Genomic DNA, 26,032 nt, shown 5'->3' with positions numbered 1-26,032 from the left:
ATGAATTGAAAATCGTCAAATAACAGTATATGAGTGTAGCCTCATAATCATTACTGTACAATGTCTACCATAGAGGGTGGCCCCTGCTATTTACCCCTTGCGCTAGTCGATAAATGCATTGGTAATCGTATGTGGATAATTATGAAGAATGACAAAGAGCTAGATGGAATTCTCTGTGGTTTCGACGATTATATGAATATGGCAAGTAAAGGTTAATATAGGTTTTGGAAGATGTTAAAGAGTACACCTATTCGCCTCAGGGTCATACTGTAGAAAATATTGACAAGTGTTTACTCAACGGTAACAATATCGTTATGCTCATACCGAGAGGGAAATCGCCATAATTCATCTAATAATTATTGATCATATACTTTAATAACTACGCCATTATAATTAATTTTTAAAAAAGTAAATATTGAAGATCAAAGTAAGGAAAGTGTATATTTAATCGGAATCGCTAAATAATGATTCTTCCAAGTACAAATAATCACTGTCCTTTCTTGTTCTCTCTTTCTCCCTCAACCTTGTTGGCTCTTTTACCACATTTACCACATTTTCAGCTTCCTTGGCGGGGTTTTTTGCCACAATTTTGGTGGTATTCACGAGGTTGCTTTCATCTTCACTATTTTTTATATCGTCGGTATTCTACATTAACTGTTTGTATATATAGGGTTAGAGGAGAGTTAATCGTACATGTTGAATGGTTTGTTGTTTGAAATCAATATAGCAGCTGAATACAAACGATACAGGCCTATAACCTTTGGGCGGTTCGCTTATAGTACCGATAAGTGTCTCTGGTATCCTGGTCGCGGCATTACGCAGTATTTCGTCTGGAAGGGTTTCGATGTCCGAGTGATGAGCCCAAGTATTTAAATCTGCGTTAAACACGAAATGCCAATTTGTAAATGATCTATTAAGTTTTTAAAGAAATAAATATATTCCATTAAGACACAAAATTTAGCGTATACCTTTTTCATCAAAATCCACATCCTGTGCTTTGTATGATTTATCTGTACAATTCTTACATCCAATAGTGTCGTGCGTATTTGACAATGTGTTGGTTTTCAGTGTAAATATGTCACGTAAATCTTCCATAGACAACCTATATTACTAATTAGCGCTACCCTTCAACTATCTCATTTTGCCCATCAGTTACAAGCATGGAACTTAATGATCCTTTTGATAATTGCCGCTGTAAAATCTTTTCTTCTATGGTTCCATTACAAAACAAGCGATAAATGTATGATACTTTTCTTTGTCCATCTCTCCAAATCCTGGCCAAAGCCTAAATCAATGTTTAAATACTTGGTAATCAAAGGCAGGATTCCAATCTGGGTCAAACATGATCAGCCTGTTTGCCCCTATAAGATTAACCCCAGCCCCGCCAGCCTTTGAGGAAAGTAAAAATACGAAAATATCAGAGAAAGGATCATTGAATTTCTACATGACAACTTATTTACCGTTACTAGAGCATGTCGTTTCTTAGGTGGAACTGAACCGTCAAGACATGTATAAGTGTAATTACACTCGCGGCATAATCTCTTAATCAAAGACAATGTTTGCGTGTAGTATGAAACAATTACCACTTTGTCATCAGTGTTCCACTTAATCTCATGTAGCAAGCTATGTTAGTGTTTTTGACATGTTTTCAAAAAAAATTTGTTATATAATAAAAACTTATACATACCAGTAAAGCAAATATAATTTGCCCGAAAGATCATATCGAATGTTTTTAGAACGGCCATTGGATGCGTATTTGAGTTCCTGTATCATATCATTCAATCCATCGATTCCCTAGAATTAATTTTAGTAAAAAATTTTATATTGATTTAAACAAATCAATAAAACCAATAAATGAAGTAATAATGGCCTACAAGCTTAGATGGATCGCTGATTAGGAATGGATGGTTACAAAGAGCCATTAGCCCCTTAATGGCAAGTAACCCCTTATTTGGTATTTTGCTATCGGTCTTTTTATACAAAATTTTTGTCCTAAATCAGAGGTGACCTACGTAGTAAATAGGTCGTACATTGTCTGCTGAATTGGCGTCATATTGCAAAATACATTCATTGTAATCTTTGGGGGCAGTAATTTAGATAAAAGTGCATTAGTGCGCCTAAGCACAAATTGGTTGGTGATATCTGACAATTCTTTTAGTCTTAGCTCGGCCAATTTATACTCTTTTGATGAAATGTCACTGGATCGCCCATTTACAATTGGATTCTGGCTAAATATTAGTTCATACTGCGTATGTTTTTCGGAAATAATTGATATCGCCCAGCGCATTAGGGTTGCATATTGATACTAATGCGTAAAATTCGTTTAAATCGTTCTGCGTAAATAGTATTATATAAATAAATTTTTCATTAAAACAAAAATTATATTATAAAATACAATAAACTAACCTGTATTGGAGTTCCAGAAAGCAACAAACGCATCTTCGCGGGTATGTTGATTATACACTTAGTAGATTGGGCTTTATCATTTTTCAAACCTATATAAAATAAATACATACGGTGTGCTTCGTCACAAATAATAATATCAATAGGTACGCCTTCCAACTTATCAACGTGCAATCTGAATGTTTCATAGCTAGATATTATCACTCTTGACTGAATAAATTATCTTGTACCTTGTAGTCGTATTTGAAGCCCTGAAATTTTGATACCACTTTCTCTCTGCTATTATCTGAAACAGCGGTACACGGGCAGCGCCCTTTTAACCACTTTGCAATTTCACTTTCCCAGTTGCTAACCAATGTTGCAGGACATATAATAGCACATTTCCTGGCGGCTATGTTAAATGCATGATACCTGGTTTCCCAGTAATACCTTGATTTAACAGAGTCCACATGACAGTAATACTCTGCAGAGTTTTACCCAACCCTAAATTATGTTGTAATTGACCCATATCATCTGCTAGGATACACCCTTGGCCATCGAATTTTTTTAGTCCGGAGAGGCAATCAAAGACAAATTGGACACCTTCCCTTTGGTGGTCCCGCAAGTGTCTGCATAAATATATGATAACAATTTTTATGAAGCATATTTCAGATGTTTTTAAATATTTATTAGTAAATTAAAATGTTTATTAACCTATTCCATTGATATATTAAAAACACAATTTATTATATATAACAAACAATAGAGCATATAAATGTAATCGATATAATAATATTTAATACAAAGTAATTATTTCGGATATATATATATATTAACAAATGTTTTTAGACATATTTCTGAGAAATATGTTGTTAAAATTGCATTTAAATTTGAAATTTTTACAATATAATAGAAATAAGCATACTTGGAAAGCATGGGATCCACCACAACTGGCTTGAGAATTTTAGACTCCGGAGAAGGTGTATACAACACCAATGGATCGACATCGGAGTAATCAACATCATCAATCTCCAAATTTGAGCGGGATGACTTGATGAATTGGCGACACGAATAATTATTGAGACTCTTGATTTTACACCCTAGAGTCTTCCTTTGAGATTCAGCACTGCTACCTAAATTATTAATTTTCGTACCAGGAACGTGGCCCTGGAGTGGACTTTTAAAAGGCTTGAATTTAAAAGTAGGCCCATTCTCTACACTCAATAAAGAGAGCAGCGGAGCGCGGATTAGACAAATACTGTAGTCATAGCTGTTAAGCGGATGCGATGTGTATCGATCACTTGTGTCCAAACCGTCGCTCAAAGTGCTAAATCGTACATTATATACCTTTGTGGCCGTTTATAATTGCGTATTGCAATCATTGCGTCTATAACAACGATAACCACTACTCAATGGGGGCAACTCTACACGCGACATCTAAAGTCATAAAATTCGAAAATAGTTTATATACACATGGCTAATGATAGTGTCTAAACATAGACAATTACACTAGTAATTAATACATAGTGAAAAGAATGGCCCAAGAAACTATGAGTTGTGACTTGTCGGTTATTAGTGATGTACATATGCGATTGTAGCAAAAAGATGAACTGAAGCCCAATATGTAACAGGCATTGCTAAAAATCGTCCAAATTGACCGGATTTGACTCGAAGTCACTGATTTCCGAATCTTCCGCCGATGTCTCCTTGACCATCTTATCCTGCTTCTGTTGCCAGACTTCCCTACTAGCGTACAATTTGACATACTCTTTGACCTTCTTTTCATATGAAACCTTGTCACGCATTAGAAGTGACGCAGCCTCTGAATTGAGTGGATCTGATGGATTTGGATAGGTTAGCAATTGTGGTAAAAATACATCGAAAACATTGACTAATGAATAGATTGGCGTCCAAGCTTCGTTAATTACATCAAGGCAGACAGAGCCCGATGCCTCATCTACGTTGGGATGGAGAAGCTTATTATCGAAGCCTATTGAAGGGGAAGCAAAGGGGTAATCATCAGGAAGCGTCACATGTACTTGCCATACTCCACCCTCGTATGCAGCTGCATAAAATATTCATTTACTGCCTACTGGTCCATGAAATGTAACGTTAAAATCCTGTGTTGAACCATTGTTTAAGTTAAGGTCATATCCAGCCATCAAACTATATTATTGAATGCCTACAGCTTGGTGAAATCCGATTGCTTTCTAATTTGCTGTGATGTCATCTCCAATATAGATTGTATCGACCGTTGTGTATGGTATTTAAACACGTGAATAGATACGTTTTTCTATGAGTGTTAAAAGGTGTAAATAACAAAAATATGGCTAATTATGGGCTGAGCAATTAAAATTCAACACTGTATGAGTGATTTATATACAGCTAGATGCTTAACTTTATGAACAAGCCCATAATTAGTTGAGGGCCCCACGGCACTCTTATTTTATACCCAATAGAAAACTCTATTTTATTACTTAATTCTAACGAAGTGATAATTTTTGTATTTTATTGAAGCATTATTCTAAATACTTATCAAATTATCCACACTTTTACATCTTTATCAATTTTTCTATTACATAGAAAATTTTACGCCCCAATAATTGTTTATGTGTAGGATTTTATTATGGCTTAAATTAAATGATTTTTATTTTTTGTAATAAAATTATATATTAAATATACTTAAACTACATGTCTGTTTACACAGTCCTAAAGGCAACGCTCCTAGAGTCAATGTCGAATATGGTATGGAAAACCTGAAAGAATTTCTGCGTATATTCTGGTATACCTGGCCTAAAGTCCATCCTTCTATTCCATAATTCTAAATTGAAAAATTATTACCTCAGTTTGATCCTCCATTATTATCCCCAAATCGCAATCTTCTCCTCCATAGTTAATTACGTAGTCGTTAGGTGCCAATTTTAGTGTAAAATCGCCTCCTATAGTATCAGAGAATATTAAATTCAAAGTGGGTAATGTATGTGATTCTTTACAATTTAAGTTTCCCAATCCTAATTGTTGGTAATCCTCCTTAGGTATGTAAATTAGTTGGCTCCCTAAGTTAAACCAAGTGTACCAGTATCTAGAATGCCTCTTGTTGCGATACCAATGATATTTGCGGATGAACTGTTATAATTTGAAACTGATACTTTAAAGTTTACTGGATTAATATTTGATTTACCTGTCCAATACGAAGTGTCCGTGGCACAGTTTGTCCAATAAAAAATATTCCCATTGGAGAGTAGCGATTTATCTATTCCTCCAAAAGTGATCATTCCTCTTATAAATCCGCCAGTTGAATCTATATGAAATAATTCGGACCTTTGTGGACATAGTAGGAAAACTGATTCCTCATACCACTCTGTAATCCATTGGTTAACTTTTTAACCCTATGTTAACAATTCGTATACAAAGAATCTAATCCATTATCTAATGATTCTGTGTTTGGGAAGCTACATAAATTAATGTCATTACCCCAATCCTATGATACCATCCTAGATTATGATAAACTTACCCAGGTCATTTTAACATAATTTGGCATTTCATAGTTTGTCTGCATAACACATTTACATACTGCAAGCCCAATGCAAACGCCTGGGACAGTTAAACTATCGGTTAGTTTTATGTCATCAATTCCTGAGTAATCAAATGCTATACCTTTAAACCCATTGATAGATCCAGATATATATCTAACAGACACAGCTGTGGCATTGCCACTTTCATCTTTAACAGGTTTGAACGTTGAACTCTTAGAATACTTATGCTTATTTAGGCACTGCTTGCAGTTGCTAAATAATAAAATGATGTACCATGTTTTATAGGGTACCCAAACTTCCTAAATTAAATCATTCTTTACCGAAGATCCTGTGTCAAAAATTACGTTAAATGTATAACTGGGATCTGTACCAATGTTGATTTGTCCGTACAAGATGTTATTAAGGTCAGCAATCAGTTCTACACTATTATAAGCAATAGAGGGATTTGATTTTATCTGAAAAAAACTTGGATTTCCATAATGATTTAGAGTGTTTATGTGGAATTTCTTCAGCCTTCCATTGGGTATATTATTTTCAGTATTTAATTCGTCAATTTTCAACGATGGACAAGATAAAATGACTAAATTGGCAGGTTTTATATTAGCGATCAGTATATAAATAAATTTCAATGAGAATTTGAAGGACAACATCATAAAATATATGTATTTAATAGAAATATACATAAATAGTGGTTGGCTACAAAGTAGTCATATTGTGGCAGTTGTTGTAGTTACACATAATAACTATTAAAACATGTTTTTATGAAATGTGTAAATGATTAAGGTATTTTAGAGTTTATGGGCAACCGTTAACACACTCATCTGGGGTATATCCTCAACGTCAGTTGTTATACGTTGGCATGAATGAAATTGCATATTGAAGATTTCCAAACGAAAATTTGACTAATTTTTGTGACATATGGCAAAATCTGTGTTTAGAAAACTTGTAAAAAATACTAACACGAAACAATCGCAAAAAGTGTCCAAACAACTCATATCCAAACTTTCCAAACCAAAAAGTGTATGCAATAAAACCTCCAAATCAGTTAAGCCAATAAATTATAAGAGTGTCGATCATATAATTGGTTGTATTGATGATAATTTGATTATAAGAATTTTACAGGCAATCGATGAAAGGAGATGCGCTTCCATGAAATTGGATCTGCTCGATCGTCCCCAACCAATATTCATATCATTTACAACTTATGATATGATCATAGAGCCACAAGTCAGACCTTTGTTTATGTAATAAATCATCTCATATAGTAAAGTTCCAAATTCGATATACTTGGATAAGGACATTTGTGTTATAGTTAAGGACCCTCATGAATCCTGGAAGGAGGCATTTAAGTCGGCTAACATACCGCAAATTAAAAAGGTAATTTATTTTTATAATTAGATAATTGGTTTAAAGAAGTTAAAGACTAGATATAGGGAATACAAGAATAGGCGAGAATTGTGTGATAGTTACGACCTGTTTATATGTGACAAAGCCATAGTACCTAGTATGCCCTCCGCACTGGGCAAATATTTTATTGAAAAGAAGAAATTGCCAATCGCATATAAGTTTGATAAGTTAAAATTACCCGAAATTATTAACAAACTCCTTTCTTATGTATACTTCCGTAGATCTGCTGGCCCATCAAGGTAAGTAATCGCTAAACATAGTAGTGTAAAAATTGGTTATACAAATATGTCTCATAATCAGCTAGTTGATAACATAAAGGCTGTGATTAATGATGTGGCAAATTGTCTAACCAAAAATAAAATGAGTATTATTAGAGCTATCAATTTGAGCTGGTCAGATGTATCACTTCCACTATTCACCGATTCTGGTTGATTGCCGCATAGTTTATTATTTACTAATTTTTGTTGATTATTAATGATCAGCATTTATATTTGGTAATAATTATTATTGAATATGAAATTACAATCATTGGCAGTTGAGATAATGAAATCGGCCCGTGCAGGTGAAACATCGTTAGATTTGTGGAAGGGATATTGTGAGAAGATCAAAAATGTAGTAGATAATCTCAATCACACCAGTATATGTTCAATCATCCACTCGTTTGGTCACATGAGATACAAACATACGCAATTACTATCAGTTCTGTCTACCAATCTGTATAAGAGTGTCCCCTTTTTAACAACAAAACAAATAACCAGTGTACTGAAATCATTTTCACTTTTGAATTTTAAAAATGAGTTCATGATGCAAATATTATCAAAACATGCAGCAAAATTGGCACCCATGATGAATCCATATGAATTAAGGTAGATTTACAAATTTATTCAGTACATTATTGTATAGCTATGCTTCGCTAAATTCGTGCAATCTCTATGTGTTTTACCCTATAAAATGCTCTGTCTCTGATAAAATAGATAAATTTGGGCCAAAAGAATTATCTCTTTTATTGGGTGGCCTATGCAAGATTAATTGTGACGATTTGCAACTGATAACAGTGGTTTCGTCTCATTTTTGCAAGACAATATCTAGTAATGATCCAAAGTCACTATCTTTGTCTTCAAATTATTTATTGCGACTTAAACTGGGGAATTCGAAGATAGTTGCTATGTTTATTGCACGAGTATGTATTCTATTATTGATATTTATTTACTGCATAAAATGAATTTAAAATATTTTAAACTAATTTATATAGGAAATAATGAGATATAAGCCAAAATTTTCATCTCAGGGTCTATCACTTATCCTAAATTCTATTTCCAAATATAATGACGATATATCTTTGTTCCAAAGATATTCAATGATAATCCAGTTGCGAATCGACGAATTTAACATACACTCATGTTGCTTAGTGGCATCAGCCGTATCACGAGCTAATTACAAAGTATAATTCCATTCATTTAGGAAATTAAGCTACTAGAAGTGTTAGCTGAAAGAGTTGGTAAACAATCAAATGAATTATATCCCCAAGCAGTAGCGACGTTGGCATATTCATTTGCAAAGGTATAGTCCAAACTAATATAGCTTAATCATTTGCATGGGCCATTGATGTATTATTCTGGCAAGCACTTAGTTTCATATCTGGAAGATTACACGCTTGATCAGATTTGCATGATTATCAAGTCATATTTTATCTTACACATAGATGACAAGGAAGTGTTAGAGTTTGTCATAATTTCTCTTAAACATAATTGGTGCCTAGATAAGAGTGGCCATAAATTTGCTATTAAAAATTCTACGACTTGTGGATTGTTATGGATAATGGAGTGTTATGCAGCGTTTTTGATCGTGAATGAGGTAAATAATCTGTGACGCAGGATGTATATAAATGTATGGAACTAATAGTACAAGAATTGAGTGGCAGAGTGGATGAGATGAGTAGGGAGATGGCAATATGTTTGTTACATGGCATGTCATTTTACCAAATAAAAGATCTAAACCTAGTGGATAAAATAAATAAGCACTTGGGTAAATTAACTAGTCTTAAGGGCAATGAAATGAGCGATAGGGAAGCTAGACTTGTGAAGAATGCATTGGAAGTTTTAACAAATTAATCTTTAGTTTAATCACTGTTCTGTAGGGTGTATTAAGTAATATTTATATCTAGAAATATAGATATGGGCAGATAGTTTTATTGTAGATTCCCGTATGTTTTATGAGTTAGTAGTTAACTGGTATATAAGATAAAGAGCAATGTACTATAACGTTGTAGAATGAATATGCTAAGAAGCTTTCTCTCCAAACCTCATACTAACTCTTTGCGAATATGCGATAAACTTTTTGACGCAATTTCCAACACATTCAGTCTCGCGTTTATCCAAATCTTTAGACTTGAAGGAAGTAACGCACTCATTAAAGCATCTTTGAGTTATTCCATTGTATGTTTCCATAGTATCCTGATACTGTACTTTGTCAAATTCTGCCATAACAGCTTCTCGCTCTTTGGCAGACAAATTGGATATAGCGGCGTCCATGATACAAATCAATCACCAGCACTACAGTAAAAACCCTTCACATTTACTAATATATATTAGTTAATTTTACGTAACATTTGCCTACAAATTATATAATATATGGTTATTTAGACCGTTAAAAGGCTTTATTCAACCATTAAGACATTGGTAATATAGGCTGAAACGTAAAATTGTAATTATACAAACCAAAATAGAATTATCTCTGTATCGTAAGACACAGTGTCTAATGAATCTATTGCCAATATTTATGTCGTAAAATGTACACTAAAAATTAGGTGTTGAAATAAAATTAGTTTTCCGCGATAGATGCACATTAGAGAACCGCCCACAAAAATTTCATTGGTAGCCGTAGTCAATCCACACTCATGTCTTCGCCTATTGCTATATTTACCTATCAGTCCTATACAACAATTTGGCCCATTTTATAGTTGTAAATATCTGTCTTGAGCCTAGTGACCATACTTTCCTCTGCAAAACACATGGTCAGTTGGATAATGATTTTTCCTTCATCTATCATAACAAATGAAAAAGTAGGGAAATACGGGTTTTTTATAAAGATATATATGCACTTTGTATTGGTATTAACAAACTCTAGCATAATTGTACACTACGCAATTTTATGGTTGGTTAGAGTAATTAAAATGTGTCTCATATTATCTTTTCCTTGTATTGACGGTAGGTCAGAACACATTTTTTTCTTGGCAAATTTAAATGTGAAAAGTCCAGCAGATAGTAGTGTAAAATGTATGATTCCCGTTTGTAGTATATATATAGTACAATGTACAGTGTTATGAATGTCAACGCAGATCTAAATTGATTATTGCATTTAAATAACTATTAATATATCTATGTATAAGTGATGTACTTAATTGAAATACAATTATATGCATGGATAATACTGGTTTGAATGTAATTTTATATGGGAAAATATTAAGTTTATTAGTCAAGTAATTTTTTGAAAAGTAATAATCATCAATATGATTATAGCTAGACTTACACATAATAAAAATAGTTCGAATCGCCCTGTATAATGTTGTTGTAAATGTTGTTCCAAGACAAAACTGATTTAAGTTCGTCCCAAGTAAGTGATATAATCGGCAGTTTTTCTGCAACCAGCGGTACGGTATCATCTCTCATTCTGTCATTTAATGTTTAGATAATGCTATCTTGAGCATTGTAAATATAAATTGTTGATCTGTGTGGATTCTATATAATGCACTGTAAAGTGGGTTGTTTATCGCGGTATGTAACAGTGTGATGTCGGTAATTTTGGAGATATGGATAATAGCGGATTAATGGTGCATTTTTTGATTTTTCAAGTGTCAAATGGTGTCTGAAGAAATGTACCTTGTGGGCGATTGCATATGGTGCTGATACTATAGATAATTCTGGGGTTACCAGATTCTATAACACATCTAATATATATTACATCGCGTTTTAATGGATTGTGCCAAGTGAAACATTCATGACTCTTTTCTGGTGTAATTACTGAAGTAGCTACAAAATGCATTTCGCCAAAACGGCCCCTAAAACCTCCTCTGATATCACCCAATTGAGTTCAGACATTTCAAAACTCGATATCAGCCAAAACAACTCCTCAAATTGCACTGTAAGTAATGCCTCAAATGCAACCAACACTCCAACAGCCGGTACCATAAACACATATCGTTGGGCCGATGAAATGGATGACACTGATTCTTCTTTCAGTAAGTAAACTATCATTTAGATGGATCGGATACTGAACCTACACCAATAGAATCGGAAGGTGAAAAAAGGGGCCATACTGATTATGTAGTGAAACTTAGTAACCTTACCAAAAATACCACTGCCAGACAAATTAAGGAAATTCTGCCCAGAGAACTACAAATCCACCATATAACATTTGACAGCACTGATAACTGCTCGGCTTTAGTCTCATTTAAGGATGATCGGCATATGTTAAAGGCTTTGCAGCATTCTGGAAAGATAAGAGCCCCTAATGCAGTATCCAGCAGCTCTTCTACTTCTGCTAGGGGCAAAGACAATTACATTTTTATCGATCCCTGGGAAAGGCCTAGCATTGGAAGAAATAATAAAGGTGGTGTTAAGACAACGGCTCCTGTTTACTCGATGACCCGGGATAAATTTATTAGTGAAAATTTACATAAGGCTAATAATGAGAGGGGCATCAAGCATGATAGTGAAGCGTCCGTTAATGATACTAAGGGCTTTGATTGGAATAGTAATAGGTCCATCAAAGGTATATTTTTTGAATAGATCTTATGTGTTATGGTATTTATATGTATATTTTAATCAAAATTTACACATTTTTCACGTTATATTTTATTTTAAAAATTACTCATTGCTAAACATTGATAAAATATAATGTAGATGAGCCAAAATCCACGTCTAATGAACGACCCAAATTAATTCTAAAACCAAGATCTAAGCCTCTAAGTATCGAAATACCTCCTTTACTCACCAAAATTGATGAATATGAACCCCAGTCATCAACTCTTAATATAATCCATAAAGGTTCTAATGAATCAGGCGAATCAATGAAACAAACAACCAACACTCAAGCACTTCACAAAAAAAAGTCAATAGACAAGTCACAAGAATATAATAGTGACGCTTATGTTGAGAATAGAGTGTCAAAGGAACACTTGAAAAGGAGCTACGATAAGAAATACAAAATTGGGCGTTTCGAACGTTACGAAAAGGTTGAGAAACTTGAGAAATACGAAAAGTACGAGAAATTAGATAAATACGAACGGGTGGAAAAGATTGAGAAGCATGGGCGACGTGAACGTCATTTTGATAAATATGAAAAAATTGAGAAGGTTGAGAATATAGAACGTACAAGCAGGAGTGAAAAATCTAGTAGATCTGCTAGGGAGATTAAAGATTTGAAGGGTTACTCTAAGGAATATCATAAAGATTACTCTAAGGATTATAATACGGAACACAGAAAAGATTCTTTTGGCTATGGAAATGAATACAAGAAAGGTTCCTTAGCCTCTGCTTATAAAGGCCCTGCTATTAGAATTGTCAAGGAAGATTTCATCGGCAACAACGATCGAAACGACATAAGTACCAGCGTTTCCGGCGGTAAATATGTCAAAAAAAAATCGGATTTCCCCCCACTTAATGATGTCAATGGAGATTCATATGTAGAATCGCATAATCCAAGCTTTAAAGCTCAAGAACATAAGAATGGTGAATGTGAGAGCGAAGAATTTAAAGGAAATAGCAAATATGACATAGAATCCTACAGTGATGATAAACCGTTGAGGTCTGGTGCTGAAAAGAAAACTTCTAGACCCATTAGGAGGAAGAATCCGGTAGATGATACGGTTGCTAATAAGGTAGTAGTAAATGCTATGGATGATAGAAAGGGCAAAAATATATCGCATGTTATAAAGACGATGAGGCGTAAGCGCCAATCAGTGCCTTAAGGGGTGACGAAAAGTTCACTGTGACAGGCCTATAGAGACAAAACTGAATAATGTATCAAGAACTTGTACAATTTCTCTTTAAATACATATAGCTCATACCCAAGAAATCCATCCCACCAGCAGCGACTATCCGCGGTGTACTTCAAAACCCCGGAGTATAGAGAATTAAAGTATAGTTTTAGACTGGATGAATGCCGATCTGACAATGATAACCACCCTGACTACAAAATTATTATATAACGGATTAGTGATAAAAATAGTCTATGAGGTAGGGAATTACGGCAAGGAAATTGCTAGGAAATATAACTTCAAGATTAAAAGTGGATTCGCTCAATGGTGCGAGGTCCTCGTTTGAGGATAAAAAACTGTAGCTATGTTAGTCCCAGAAAGTATTGAATTTTTTAATTTTTTGTTTAACGCGTCAGCTTATATGATAGTAATTCACCAACGTCGTCGAGTGCGTGTTTTGCTCAATTAAATACTAATCATGCAATTGATGTTAACTATGTAAGTATTTAGTAATAACTAAATAATGTTAAATAGAAATTTTACAGTAACAAATAATTTTGCCGCCAATATGCAGATGGAAAACTTTAGTTACAGTAATTGGCGCCTATAAACATATTAGTTGCCGTACAGATGCTGTATAACCCTATAAGTATCAAATGAACTGTCAAACTTAGTAAATAACAGTGTCTCGGTGTAAATACAAAGCTGCTTGAGCGATAAACTTATTTCATTCTCCAGCATCGATAGCAAATTGTAGAAGGGGGAGTTTGCCATTTTATATCCATCAAATGATTCGGTAGACTTTAGCAGAGATATAGACTCTCCAATAATGTTTTTAGCAACGCGTTTAACAGAGAAAGAATCACATCCAAGTAAATTGGCAATGCATAGCCAACAGGTTAATCCCCTTATGTATAGAATAGACAGAGTTATCAAATCCATTGCAAAGCGAATTTTAACCCAATTTGTCGGGAAGTACGTGAAATTGTCAACTAAATTGGGCTCAACAAACAGCCTGACGTGAACTTCCATCTCTTGTTGAGAGTTATCGCATTGGTTCATGAAACTTGATAGGGTGGCCAAATGGTAACAACTTTCACGAATCACTCGCAAACCAGAGTCAGCATATGTTTTCCACAACTAAATTACAAGAATAATTGCATTTATTAACGTATATGTTTACTGTTTCAATGCCACAGAGAGTAAACACTCATAACAAATTGTATATTACATCTGTGTACATAAACTAAAAAACAAGGATGATGGTAAATTTTAGTTGACTTACAATGGAATTGGGATCCAATAGCATCTTATATACCACCGGATCTGTATGCTGTCTCTGCCTGGTTTCATCATAGTAGCTTCCCATCATCGGGTTACAGGAAATTCCCATGGGTTCAGGTGGGGATCTGGTATAGTCAGGAATTAATACTGCAGATTGCTGCAAGATCCCAGCCATTAGAGCCTTAGGCTGACGATCAGTAGACTTAAGACCTATCATATAGGAAACGCCACGCCCATAATTTCCCAGAGCACGAACCAAAATGCACTAAATGACAACAAAATGCTTACTTCATCTTGAAAGTTGATCTCATTGCACTGTGGAATGGCTTGTATTTGATGCGATATAACTCCGTCCAGATTATACGAGTACTTGTTCAATAACTCAGTAAGCACTAGCGATAATACAATAACAAAGTAGATTGACAGTATTAAACTGATTAATTGGGTCATATCTGCTGATTGTTCAGTTGAATATACAGAATCCCGAATTAAGAACTCAAACATTGCGTATCTGAATTTGTTTATAGATGCTAATAGTCCTGAATCCAATTGAAAGTGGAAGAATATTGGTAAAATGAACGATAAAATGTTGACAAATGTAAGTATGAATGAGAGAGCTATTGTGGCAGCAACAGAGAATATGACTTGGAATAACCCTTCCTTTACAACTGATAAATAATATGCACGGTCCAATATTTGTTTCTCTAGCAGTCTGCACTTATCTCCGTCATTGATCCTATGCTTTAGCTCGCATTGGCAACTGAATGATTCAAGGCTCACAATGAAACTAAACAAAGAGTCAATTGGTATGGTTTGAATGATAATGTAACCAGTGTTTGGGCTAAGTGTAAAGTTCCGCTAACAGCGGTTACAATAAACATAAGGCTCATAACATCGTTCACGATCGAAGATTCCCTATGAGCTAAGTGAGTAAGTTTTCACACCTTGGAAGGAGGCTGCTCTGGATGAAAATGCTGCAAATAGGAATAGAAAAGAGCGGAAATGTTTTGTGATTATGAGTTTTATAACAAAAAGCATTCCAATTACTGAATGAAATAACTAGATACCTTTACTCCTGTGAGATGATGCGATGGTGAAAAAAGACATGTCGAGAATTGAAAGGGTCAAAATTATTCCAAAATATACTCGCAAAATCCACAAACCTGCATGCTTGGCCGCGCGCAGTTTCACGTTGCGCCAACTTATGTTAGACACCTTTGACACCATTACAACACTGCACTACACCATGCGATGATAACTACTGTATGCCCCCGTAATTACATTTATGATATATAACATATATGTGATTGGATGGATTATTTAATATATATATATATAACAACAATTTTCGAACAGTTTAGTATTTAGCTGTGATTTATTGGGGAGATTTATATATTACTGCATCTTTCATATTCCTCATGTATTTTCTTTAGGCTCTATTTGGGTTTCCTTGGTATAATTCTAATACCTTAGATTTAGTTTTTGCCTGTGATTTTTTAAATTTAGAATTTTTTTCACAATTTCATATATTGTATTAATTTGATCAAAATTTGTGTTTAATTCCAGCTTTAAGTTCCTTAAAGCTAATGACATGTATTGTCAAGACTTTTGTTATCACAGTTAGGTAGAATGAACTTTCATTAAAAATATAGAATTCCCAAAACTACTATATTGATATCTGGTAAATCTATTCCTAAACAATAATTATTCTGGTACAATTATTATACAATGATGGTAACCTATACTAATCGGACTACATAGATAAATTATGGTGTCGTCAAAACTAGCATATAGGGTTAGTAATTAAGTATTTGCCAATATAATGATCAAATGGTCATTTTATATCACTCTAGTGTTATTGACATATGAGTGATTCACTTGCAACCAAATCTGGTAAAAATGATGTCGCGATACCATCGCAATCATATGTCAAACCGCAAAGGGGCGTTGAAATTAGTACGGTTAAGCCTAAAACTCCATATCAATATGCATTAAATCGCATTTCTAAGAACTCTAAAGTAAAAGCCCTAGTTGAGGATGATTATATTTGCTGTCTCGAGCGGATTATTGAAAGGGATTTTTTCCCCGATCTGCCAGTTCTAAGGGCCAATAAAGAGTTAAGAAATTCGGGCATGGATACAAGGGTTAAGGAACAAATTCTACAGGAGTTGGAAGCCATAAATAATACGGAAAGGGTTAAGGTGGAGAATGCAGATGGGACACTTGAATATGTAAACCTACCTTCCCTTTCCAAATTCCAAGAAAACTACACTAGCGAAGACAACAAAAGCTACGATTCATTGCTAGTTTCCAATATTGCTAAGAGAAATTTGGAAGATGCATGGATTGAACATGTGGAAGATGAACACAATAAGAAGATGAACAAGATACAGCATCTCACAAATGAGGGTAAAAAGTCAAATGATCTCGCTTGCACTACGTACCGCGCGCGCACCAATTTGATGTTCCATCCAGAATCATTGAATAAGAAGGAATTTGTTATGCCTGCAGAAATTAGACCCCAAAATTGCAGAATCAATCAATCGCATATTGATGAACTAATTGTGACGCATATGGCACACAAAGATGCTGTGCAACTGAATAATAAGGAACAACAAAGGCGTGACAATATCGCTATCCATGGGTTATATGCATCTGGTGTATCAAATGATCCTGAATACGTTTATACGCCCAAAATTGTAGCAGGGGAGGCAATTGATGCTAGTCCAATTGTCACATGGGGTACTGTTGGCCAGGTCGATAAGTTAGAAGAGGGTGTAAATGGTACACCATTTAATTTGCCAAATGTGAGTGAGAGAGATGCTATCGCAAACAAGCTGAGGATGAAACACATTATGCCTCATGGAAAGGGCAAGAGTAGTTTGCTTAAGAAAAAGCCGAGTCTGTTAAAGTCGATATTGGCTAGAAGTTCCGCTAGTTCAATTGACACCCAATTAAGGGAAGCCTATTCTGGCAGATCAAGGAGATCTGGAAGTTCAATGGTTTCATCCATGGCTACTCCGTTGGCCACACCTATGAGGGATTCTCCAATAGATTCTAATACAATAAAGTAATTTATTGAGGTGTAATTTGTAGCATACTCATTTTATTTTGTTTGGTGTTGTTACATTGTATTTTTTATGCAACGAAATTTTATTAACAAAATTTTTAGAATTTTCCAAATTTCCGTGATTTTCGATAGATTTATTGATATTTGATATACTGTACACAGTTAATTTGTCATTTTAATTAGTTAGGAATTAACTTAAGTGTATATTTTTATATAAATAGAATAATATGTAAGCGTAGTTAGTTGACAAAACCACAAATTGATTATTTAAACAGTATTAATTTAAATGTATTATTAATATATGAATTGTAGCAGTTTATTACAGTACAATACTATAATAAATAATGAATTATTGCCGAAACTGGAATTAATGAATTTCTCACATAATATGCATGTGTTTGTTTACAAATTTATATACAATCATATGGCATGTATGTTTATATTATGTTAATTATATGTACTGTATATTAAATATATACTACATATAATTAAGAAATTAAGATTGGGTTGTAAGTGCTTAATTCTGTAATTAAATTATTTAACTAATTGCCCAACTGACCGATTGTCAACTAGTGCATTTCATTACAATAAAATTAATGCGTGGCGAATATCTTAAAGGTAAATAAATAAAATTGTAAACATTTTTTCGAAAAAAATTAAATCTGTGCGAATTTCTGGATTATGGTGATGCCAGACTCAGCCCACTCTTCAGAAGTAATCCAGGCGTTGATGTTGGCCTGTCTCATGGTTTCTGATGCAAAATAGGCACCTCCCATCCATGGCAAAAACTCCCTTTCCTCAATAGCATTCACTTTCACTATATCTCTAGCTCCTTGCGGAGCGACATTTTTCAATTCGACTTGTAACCTTTGTGGAAAATTTTCAAATTTTGTGGAACCACCTGAAAGTATTATTTTCGACGTTAATGCCATTCTTTGATGCACTGGACAAGCTTGTATGCTATCCCAGACAATAGAAACGATATTTGGACATTCAGTATCCATTATCACTGGATTGAATATAACTTCGGGAGCGTAAAATCTTTCCGTTTCAATAAAAACTGTGTCAATATCATCTGCCAAAGTATAGCCATCCGGAAGAACATATTCCGCCTTTAGATCGGTCCTCACTTCATCCTTTGATGGATTCAATGAACAAAAACAGAGCTTTTCTTTTATATCATAGACAAATGTAGATTCTTTGCGAGTTGAGAATTGGAAACCAGCGAGAGCTAGCAATTTTTGTAAATATCTGCTGATTTCTGCCCCGCCAAAGTCATTACGACGCACAGATTGCTTTTCAACATACCCTTCTATTACTGGTACACACTGTGTTATGCCATCGCCTATTTCTATTACTGTACCAGTAATCTCTCCAATTCCATAAATTGCCAATAAAGTGGCCGGAGATATATTTAGTGTATTGGCATCAAAGGTCTCAAATGCGATTTCAATTATTTTATGTCGTGTGTTTGATGGTGACAAAATAGGTTCCGAAAATAGTATACAAGTATCATTTAGTGACTCCAATCCAAACTTACTGAACACATTTTGTAATAACAGTTCATAGTCATCAAAATTATGAATATAACCATGATCAATAACTTTCCTTAGTGATAAATATTCGATAGTCTCAAGAGCTTCTTGGCCAACATAGGTATCTTTTGAAAATTTATCTACAAATTTACTACGTATGTTACCAACCAAAGATGGAATTAAGTGTTCGGGCTTTTTTCCATTCGAATACCCTGCCTTAGTAGTATAAGAACCCATATCTAAGACCAATGAGTGTTCCATTTTACACGATATATTGTAGTGCAATGTTTATATACGAGTGTGTAGCATCTATCGCAGCTGTTGGTGGTGCTGACAATCTATAGAGCCATTTATTTATTTTATCAACCCCAGTGGCTCATAAATAATTGATATAATTTATTGTATGGTTAACGTCGGAAATTATCGTATAATTGTACCAGCAGCAGTGGCAAAACCATCTCCTGCGATTGGCCAGGCTTTGGGTCCACTAGGTATTAATATGGCCCAGTTTTGCAAAGATTTTAACACAAGGACTAGTAATGTTCGCGCTAATGTACCAATTCAAGTTACTATAGTCCAGTATCCAGACAAGTAAGGGCGGTATATTGTAATTTTTAATTCACTGTCTATTTGTTTCTAATAATAAATTGATATGATGTATATTTCAGTAATAATTTTCTTGCTTTCAAACAAATGATTTAACCTCTTCTAATTCTATCAATTTGTCAATTTATTTAACTTGTCTAGTTAATGTCAATTAAATCATTGTTTTCTAATTGAATTTTATTTCTTAATCTAATAATTTTTGTTAATATTTTGTGTGGTTTTATATGTTATTTGATGCATTAAACTATTGTTAATTTATATTCAATAACGATTATATGTGTTTGTGTTGATTTATGTTTATTTTGTGGCAATTTTCTGGTTTTTTACTAAACTAATGTAGAAGCTATAAATTTTGGATGCGAACACCCATTACCAGCTGGTTTCTCAGGCGAGTAGCAAGAATTCCTATGGGTACAGGGCGCTGTAAACACGAAATTGTGGGAAATGTCACTCTCAAAGAAATATATCATATCGCTAAATGTAAATCAATGGACCCCCCCCTAATTGGAATGTCCCTACGAGTAAGCAATAATTGTGAAGTAGTCAATCTGTAGGCATGTCATTGGCACTGCCAAATCAATGGGTATTAAAGTGACAAGGACACTTGACCCCGACTTTAGGAAGCGAGACTACACCCCGGTAGAGCAGTTGGATCAGATGAGGAAGGACATAAGGGCAGAAAAGAAAGCCACAAATAGACGTGGTAAATCTTGATTAATTTTTCATGCGTAACATAACAATTAAACTGTCAGTTTTTACAGCAATAGATGCCAGACTAGTATATTACTATATGTATACAATATCCCATTAGACAATTATTATCAAGTATTTGTAATTGTTGATATATATTACTGATATTTATCAATACGATTAATTACAATTTTTAGGCATGTAAATCGAGGTTTAGTGTAAATATATAATAATATGCATTATGTGATGTATGTAGACATTATAGTGGACAGAATCCATGAAAATTGTGTCATTTTTATAGGATAAAATAGATTATAAACATTATGAAGAAGAAATTTCTTGTTTATTTAGTCTATTAATGATTTATTGGTAATTTATACAATGGTAATTGATTATTATATTTAATGTTAGATGTGATTTTTACCATTTGTGTAATGAGTAATTTAGATACAAATGATTAATGATTAACATATAAGATATATATTTACCCCAATTTCACTTATTTGGCTATATCCAATGGAATTAATTACCGACATTAAATAGAAAATTGTTATACTGTATATTGTTACTATTAGTACTAGTCCGCTAGCTAATGGCCCATACCTGAGGAATCATTTCACAAATTTAATTGTATATTATCAATTGTATGATAATATACACGTCAAAAATACTACAGTATAATACATCGTGTGTGTGTATGTGATAATAAATTAAATAATGCTATTTTAAATTATAGTGTACCGCTAGAATTACAAAAAACACTAATACTAATACTGTGGTTGCCGCCTAATTATTTTCATTTTTCAATTTCTCATACCGGCTAACCTGTGCTATATGATGCATATCATACCTTCATTCAACTTGTTGTCATTAAGTAGTGATTGAATTTCCTTCTCTATCTCCTTCAGCAATTGTGAATTGAACATTTCCACCTTCGTTTTGGTATAGTAAATAGCCTTATCATATAGGTCTATCAACATGTTGCAATGGTCGATAGGCTTAGTATATAGGCCAGAGTTTGCTATCTCACGACATTTTGAAAAACACTCCCAGACACGCCTGGGATTTTTGTATACACTGTTGTTCCAATACATGTGGGAAGCGATAAGAATAGATCGGCATTTATCTCTCTTGCGTATAAATTTATATCCGCTCTTAATGACCCTTCCCATCTGCATAAAAACTAATTTACCAATGGTTCCATGTCCTGTGGCGAGACATAACTTATCTTGCTACTGATGGCCCCTATATGCTATAAAGTTATTACCCGCAATATATTTGAGCAAATCCATCTGCTGGGTTGAATCAACTATATAATCTTCAAAGTAAATTAATGCGTCTGTTATATATTCACAACATTCCTGTTCGAATTCGTTAAAAGTACCATTGCACTCATTCGCGCTTATGGCCACCAGAATGGATAATTTTATGGCATTCTACAATCAAACCGAGTAATTACCTGTGGATCAATTAAAACGATTGATTGAATTCCAGTATGTATTAGCCTGTAAATAGTGTGGCAAAGGTCTGCAAAATTGCTGGACATAGGACTCATAGGCGATTCGTCGTTCCATCTCCCGCCGCAATCGCTCCTTGGTGTTGAAGCCCTTGAAGTGAAACCGCCAGGCGAGCATATATTGGAAATCAATTCCAAATATCTATTAACAATAGAAGGGATTGTTAGTTCACATCTCCTATATCCACTATCCAAAATTTTGTTCTGGAGATATAAAATCATGTCTAGTTCCTCATTAGGCGTGTCTGAGGCAATAGAACGCAGCAACTTCCACACCATTTGCTGTTGCTTAACAAGTTTATTTTGCACTATCTTAGGTAGTACTTCGCAATTTTCCTCCTCAGTAGCTACGAAAATCGAGTTGCATGCATTTACTAATGATTTTAGCTGTGAAATTGTCGTAACATATTTGGTGGAGATTATGTCCATAACCCTGCACGATGCTAAATATCCAATTTATTACCTTCAATTTTAGTGTCAAAGGAAAAATAGCTCAAAAATTTCTCCATATATGGGTATTGCAAAAATGCAATTCCCAAAGCCTCCGTCGAAGTGGTTATTATGTTAATCGCAGCATCAACGTCCGGGGATAAATCCTTCACGTTCATCAATTGCATGATTTCAATTGAACGCTCTAGTATAGTTTCTATATGCTCCCACAGCCCTGGGTATAAAGTAATGGTGAATTTTAAAAAGTTGTACTGCAGTTGTAACGCCGATTCAATTTTAGCATTAGTTAGATCTACTTTATTTATATGAGTCTGAAAGATGCCAAAGACATTCAACCCTTCAAGGCAAGCCTATTTATTATTTATTTTATTACCTTTGGGTTATTTATTATAAATGTTAATAGTCTGTTCATAAGATTAATCAATATGGAATTCAGGTTCTCTGTATTAAATAATGTATTACCTGGCGATAGATGCAAAATGCTGGTCTCTAGTATATCATTAAGAGTTCTCAAATGGAATTCGTCGGAAAAAGCTATTTAAAATATTGAATACCTTGTATTACACAATCTAGAAGATATTGCAAGCATGTTTGGTCGCTAATTGCAGTTATTTGGGCGATAATAAAGGGTAGTGTGCGTTTAGCATATATATTATAATCTAAACCATCCAGTTGAGCTATACATACAAGATTTGTACTGACAAGCATTCCAAGTTCGAGCCTTTCCGTCTCTCGTTTCTTCCTCTCCTTTATTGACAATATGTTCTGTCCAAGTCTTACCCAAAGACTGGCACTTTCCGCAAAATTTTGCAACAAAAACTCATGTGAATCCTCGAACGAGTTAAGGTCGTTCGAGGATGAGCCGAGCAGCCTGTTTTTACATATTTGTACCATGTAGTACCTGAGGAATAGGCCTCTCATTGGATGTTGTACGCCCTTGCACATCTCCGTCATGTCATTAAGAATACGGCGAGAGACATTGGTACCTTGGGCAATGTAGAAAGAACCTGCTGTTGTTAATAAGTATATTCGAGGCAAAATATACCCAGCTTGCTGTACCGAATCATATATGTCACAAATATCAATTCCATGTTTAGACTTGTCTCCAATGAAGTTTGAGAAATGTTGCATCTCATTGAATATTCTCATATAAAGCTGATAATAGTATTTGGGAGAAAGGTTAGATGTTCTAAGCTCTCCAACAATGTTAGAAACGTGAACTATCGTAGACTTTAGATCCTCCTTTTCCTAAATAAGCATATGTGATGTGTGTAACTTTATGTAAAGTGTTTAATGACATACTATAGATTTGCGCATGTAGTAGGAGTGCTCCTTTATGTCAATTAACATCCCTTCCAGCAGCTGTGCCTGGTCAAAAGCATCGTTTTCCAAGGCAAAGGTCATGATTTTATACCCCCCACTCAAGGAATAACTCAACACTCCATCCTACCACGATCAGTTGACCATCATTGGAGTTTACCCACAAATTTCTAAAATATTACGATGGGTAAAGGAGATAATAAATGTGATGGAACCACCGTAGAAGTTACTGGATCTGGTACTACGGGGGAGTGTAAGACAGTTTATAAACTCCCATCATGTAGCATAATTCTCAAACAATTCCTTTCCAGCTTAGCTAATGGGCAAGTTTACAATCCAAGCATTGTATTCAATCCTAAGATTAAAATTTATTTGGATGAGAAATATTTACATGAAACTACGTTGTTCTTTGATATGCAGAAACAGGTAGATTCTTCCCCTCAGGATACGTACAATAACATCGTCTTCAACCACCAATTTGACTTAATCGTCCCTTCATTCAGATCAATTTTGACTTTTGAATTATACGATCGTCCTATTATACAAACTATGCAATATATTTCCACTAATGAAGATGTAAAGGTTGATATGGATATTTTCATATCTGCTGTGAAACTTAACATCGGTTATCTCATTCCTGGAAAATTTTATAATTTAATACTACAGTTCACTGGCAATTTAAATCCTACAATCTACGATTGTGGAGATATTCTTACCAATATCCAACCCAACGAAGTATCTTGCTCACAATGTAAAGTTTGTAACTTATTTAACTATATAACGACCCACAACACTACCAAGTACTATCACCACTGTATATCATCAGATTATTTGGTGGAACCTTCTCCCATGCAAATGAACGCAACAGCAAATACACACAACTCGTGCAATTGTGTTCAATATTCACAAATAAATAAATCAAATGCTTGCTTAACCTGTATAATTCCATGTTGCAGTCACAGATTCAGCAATTACGTCTCGGTGGCAATTAAGTTAAATAGTGATATTTTAAAAAAAGATATGTTACTCAAATTACCACAACTGGTGAAACCGGTAGTCGCTAAATCTGAATTGTCGCCGATCGATCATTTTCTGCATCTGTTACAGGAGAGTGAGTTAGTATATGCCAAGCTTAATTATGCGTATGAACTCATTAATTTAGGCTAAATAAGATATTGAGGATCAGTTCATATACCTTTTTACAGGTGTTTTTATGTACCATACTTATATTCCCGGGCAATGTAATGTCCGTTATACTGTTATACATTGGTATATTATTCATTGTATTATCAATTTCTGCTGACACAATTAAAGACACAACTAGCGATTTCACAGCGTATTGCATCAACTGTCTCGATCAGGACAATAAAATATCTAAAATCAAGTATAAGGATATATATAAACATACAACGTGCATGAAGTGTTTGCATTTGAAGAAATATTCCGAAATTAATACTCTTAAGAATTTCATGATCATGGGTAACATTTCAATTGGAAATTTTATGGCGTCAAAATTGAATCCGTTGCTTGAATTGTTACTAGAAGCAATTGACGTGTTGAAGGTATTTATGATACTTTCCCGATTGTATGGCAAGGTACTAGGATCATGCTGCTTGTTTTTAGCCTTTATAATGACTCAAATGAGAACTCTAAGATCAACACTGTATTACATTTCTATTGTTATTATGGCACTGATATATAGTGGATTTAATGTGAATTTTGCCGAACCATTTTTGGCTTGGATAAGGGTCGCTTTCTGCTATATCGCATTTGTTTGTAAACGATGGGAATTTAACAAGCGCATTCACTGGCATAGTTGATACGTCATTAACAACTATAATAATTATTACAAACAAAAGGCTGCGATTGTAAATATACAACCTTATTTATCTTATCATGTTAAATTTTGATAAAACTAATTTTGTTAGATTATATTATACATAATGGTAAATTTTTAGCGTTTGTTATATATTAATTGTGAATACAGTTATATATTCCTATGATATATTTTTAATTGTATACTTTTTCACTTAAATTATAATTTTAATGATGATTGGCCACATTATTCTAAGAGTCGGTGTAATAGAATCCATAATGCTGTGGCTGATTTTGGAAAATTATTTGGAGTGAAAAATTTTAATTTGCAATAAATTCTATGTATTAAAATTTTATTTTATGATGAAAATGCGATCTTCATCATAAAATCGCCATCTTGATATCAACAAATCTATGCGTCATAGTTAGAAGATATATACGTAA

The 26,032-nt window shown here is 34.1% G+C and overlaps 15 protein-coding genes across 15 annotated transcripts; 7 read left to right on the top strand and 8 right to left on the bottom strand.

Annotated features, from left to right (window-relative positions):
• Window positions 1-60: 60 nt before the first annotated feature.
• On the top strand, window positions 61-344 carry BMR1_03g03865 (U6 snRNA-associated Sm-like protein LSm5; the record flags this gene model as incomplete). The annotated part of the gene is made up of 2 exons (XM_021482205.1): window positions 61-201; window positions 222-344. 2 exons carry the CDS (start codon window positions 61-63, stop codon window positions 342-344), a joined length of 264 nt encoding a protein of 87 aa, XP_021338750.1.
• On the bottom strand, window positions 445-3,764 carry BMR1_03g03860 (DNA repair and recombination protein RAD54 and RAD54-like protein; the record flags this gene model as incomplete). Its single annotated transcript, XM_021482204.1, has 18 exons — window positions 445-645; window positions 694-875; window positions 969-1,102; window positions 1,125-1,285; window positions 1,306-1,440; window positions 1,461-1,623; window positions 1,688-1,794; window positions 1,875-1,992; window positions 2,013-2,224; window positions 2,247-2,333; window positions 2,407-2,495; window positions 2,517-2,613; window positions 2,634-2,794; window positions 2,815-2,886; window positions 2,908-3,011; window positions 3,308-3,515; window positions 3,537-3,709; window positions 3,730-3,764. 18 exons carry the CDS (start codon window positions 3,762-3,764, stop codon window positions 445-447), a joined length of 2,439 nt encoding a protein of 812 aa, XP_021338749.1.
• Window positions 4,020-4,612, bottom strand: BMR1_03g03855 (ubiquitin-conjugating enzyme E2 H; the record flags this gene model as incomplete). The annotated part of the gene is made up of 3 exons (XM_012793928.1): window positions 4,020-4,447; window positions 4,469-4,548; window positions 4,569-4,612. 3 exons carry the CDS (start codon window positions 4,610-4,612, stop codon window positions 4,020-4,022), a joined length of 552 nt encoding a protein of 183 aa, XP_012649382.1.
• On the bottom strand, window positions 5,082-6,601 carry BMR1_03g03850 (Eukaryotic aspartyl protease; the record flags this gene model as incomplete). The annotated part of the gene is made up of 13 exons (XM_021482202.1): window positions 5,082-5,150; window positions 5,171-5,203; window positions 5,224-5,438; window positions 5,459-5,542; window positions 5,564-5,683; window positions 5,704-5,771; window positions 5,793-5,834; window positions 5,857-5,876; window positions 5,897-5,935; window positions 5,957-6,018; window positions 6,040-6,170; window positions 6,192-6,217; window positions 6,239-6,601. The coding sequence occupies 13 exons, from the start codon at window positions 6,599-6,601 to the stop codon at window positions 5,082-5,084; spliced, it is 1,272 nt and encodes a 423-aa protein (XP_021338748.1).
• BMR1_03g03845 (Ribosomal protein L1p/L10e family) lies at window positions 6,837-7,757 on the top strand (the record flags this gene model as incomplete). Its single annotated transcript, XM_012793926.1, has 4 exons — window positions 6,837-7,162; window positions 7,184-7,295; window positions 7,317-7,564; window positions 7,586-7,757. 4 exons carry the CDS (start codon window positions 6,837-6,839, stop codon window positions 7,755-7,757), a joined length of 858 nt encoding a protein of 285 aa, XP_012649380.1.
• Window positions 7,758-7,838: 81 nt separating this feature from the next.
• On the top strand, window positions 7,839-9,436 carry BMR1_03g03840 (conserved Plasmodium protein, unknown function; the record flags this gene model as incomplete). The annotated part of the gene is made up of 6 exons (XM_012793925.1): window positions 7,839-8,191; window positions 8,214-8,505; window positions 8,578-8,766; window positions 8,787-8,885; window positions 8,907-9,179; window positions 9,200-9,436. The coding sequence occupies 6 exons, from the start codon at window positions 7,839-7,841 to the stop codon at window positions 9,434-9,436; spliced, it is 1,443 nt and encodes a 480-aa protein (XP_012649379.1).
• Window positions 9,605-9,856, bottom strand: BMR1_03g03835 (Mitochondrial import inner membrane translocase subunit Tim9; the record flags this gene model as incomplete). The annotated part of the gene is made up of 1 exon (XM_012793924.1): window positions 9,605-9,856. One exon carries the CDS (start codon window positions 9,854-9,856, stop codon window positions 9,605-9,607), a length of 252 nt encoding a protein of 83 aa, XP_012649378.1.
• Window positions 10,505-10,993, bottom strand: BMR1_03g03830 (hypothetical protein; the record flags this gene model as incomplete). The annotated part of the gene is made up of 2 exons (XM_021482201.1): window positions 10,505-10,664; window positions 10,854-10,993. The coding sequence occupies 2 exons, from the start codon at window positions 10,991-10,993 to the stop codon at window positions 10,505-10,507; spliced, it is 300 nt and encodes a 99-aa protein (XP_021338747.1).
• Window positions 11,361-13,293, top strand: BMR1_03g03825 (conserved Plasmodium protein, unknown function; the record flags this gene model as incomplete). Its single annotated transcript, XM_012793922.2, has 3 exons — window positions 11,361-11,562; window positions 11,583-12,095; window positions 12,227-13,293. 3 exons carry the CDS (start codon window positions 11,361-11,363, stop codon window positions 13,291-13,293), a joined length of 1,782 nt encoding a protein of 593 aa, XP_012649376.2.
• On the bottom strand, window positions 13,918-15,813 carry BMR1_03g03820 (conserved Plasmodium membrane protein, unknown function; the record flags this gene model as incomplete). Its single annotated transcript, XM_021482200.1, has 6 exons — window positions 13,918-14,442; window positions 14,588-14,851; window positions 14,875-15,346; window positions 15,367-15,508; window positions 15,531-15,632; window positions 15,654-15,813. The coding sequence occupies 6 exons, from the start codon at window positions 15,811-15,813 to the stop codon at window positions 13,918-13,920; spliced, it is 1,665 nt and encodes a 554-aa protein (XP_021338746.1).
• Window positions 16,452-17,660, top strand: BMR1_03g03815 (Nuclear protein Es2; the record flags this gene model as incomplete). The annotated part of the gene is made up of 1 exon (XM_012793920.2): window positions 16,452-17,660. One exon carries the CDS (start codon window positions 16,452-16,454, stop codon window positions 17,658-17,660), a length of 1,209 nt encoding a protein of 402 aa, XP_012649374.2.
• On the bottom strand, window positions 18,313-19,452 carry BMR1_03g03810 (actin-like protein homolog, ALP1 homolog; the record flags this gene model as incomplete). The annotated part of the gene is made up of 1 exon (XM_012793919.1): window positions 18,313-19,452. One exon carries the CDS (start codon window positions 19,450-19,452, stop codon window positions 18,313-18,315), a length of 1,140 nt encoding a protein of 379 aa, XP_012649373.1.
• On the top strand, window positions 19,595-20,511 carry BMR1_03g03805 (54S ribosomal protein L19 mitochondrial; the record flags this gene model as incomplete). The annotated part of the gene is made up of 3 exons (XM_012793918.1): window positions 19,595-19,782; window positions 20,138-20,318; window positions 20,341-20,511. 3 exons carry the CDS (start codon window positions 19,595-19,597, stop codon window positions 20,509-20,511), a joined length of 540 nt encoding a protein of 179 aa, XP_012649372.1.
• BMR1_03g03800 (Vacuolar protein sorting-associated protein 35B) lies at window positions 21,274-23,857 on the bottom strand (the record flags this gene model as incomplete). The annotated part of the gene is made up of 10 exons (XM_021482199.1): window positions 21,274-21,317; window positions 21,338-21,659; window positions 21,680-21,732; window positions 21,755-21,923; window positions 21,947-22,446; window positions 22,467-22,803; window positions 22,827-22,894; window positions 22,916-22,987; window positions 23,008-23,701; window positions 23,756-23,857. 10 exons carry the CDS (start codon window positions 23,855-23,857, stop codon window positions 21,274-21,276), a joined length of 2,361 nt encoding a protein of 786 aa, XP_021338745.1.
• BMR1_03g03795 (hypothetical protein) lies at window positions 23,957-25,593 on the top strand (the record flags this gene model as incomplete). Its single annotated transcript, XM_012793916.1, has 2 exons — window positions 23,957-24,915; window positions 24,936-25,593. 2 exons carry the CDS (start codon window positions 23,957-23,959, stop codon window positions 25,591-25,593), a joined length of 1,617 nt encoding a protein of 538 aa, XP_012649370.1.

Source organism: Babesia microti, chromosome III (genome assembly GCF_000691945.2).
Source record: "Babesia microti strain RI chromosome III, complete genome".
NCBI lineage: Eukaryota > Apicomplexa > Aconoidasida > Piroplasmida > Babesiidae > Babesia > Babesia microti.
The sequence above is the reverse complement of the archived record's forward strand: the minus strand, read 5'-3'. Positions and strand labels throughout refer to the sequence as shown.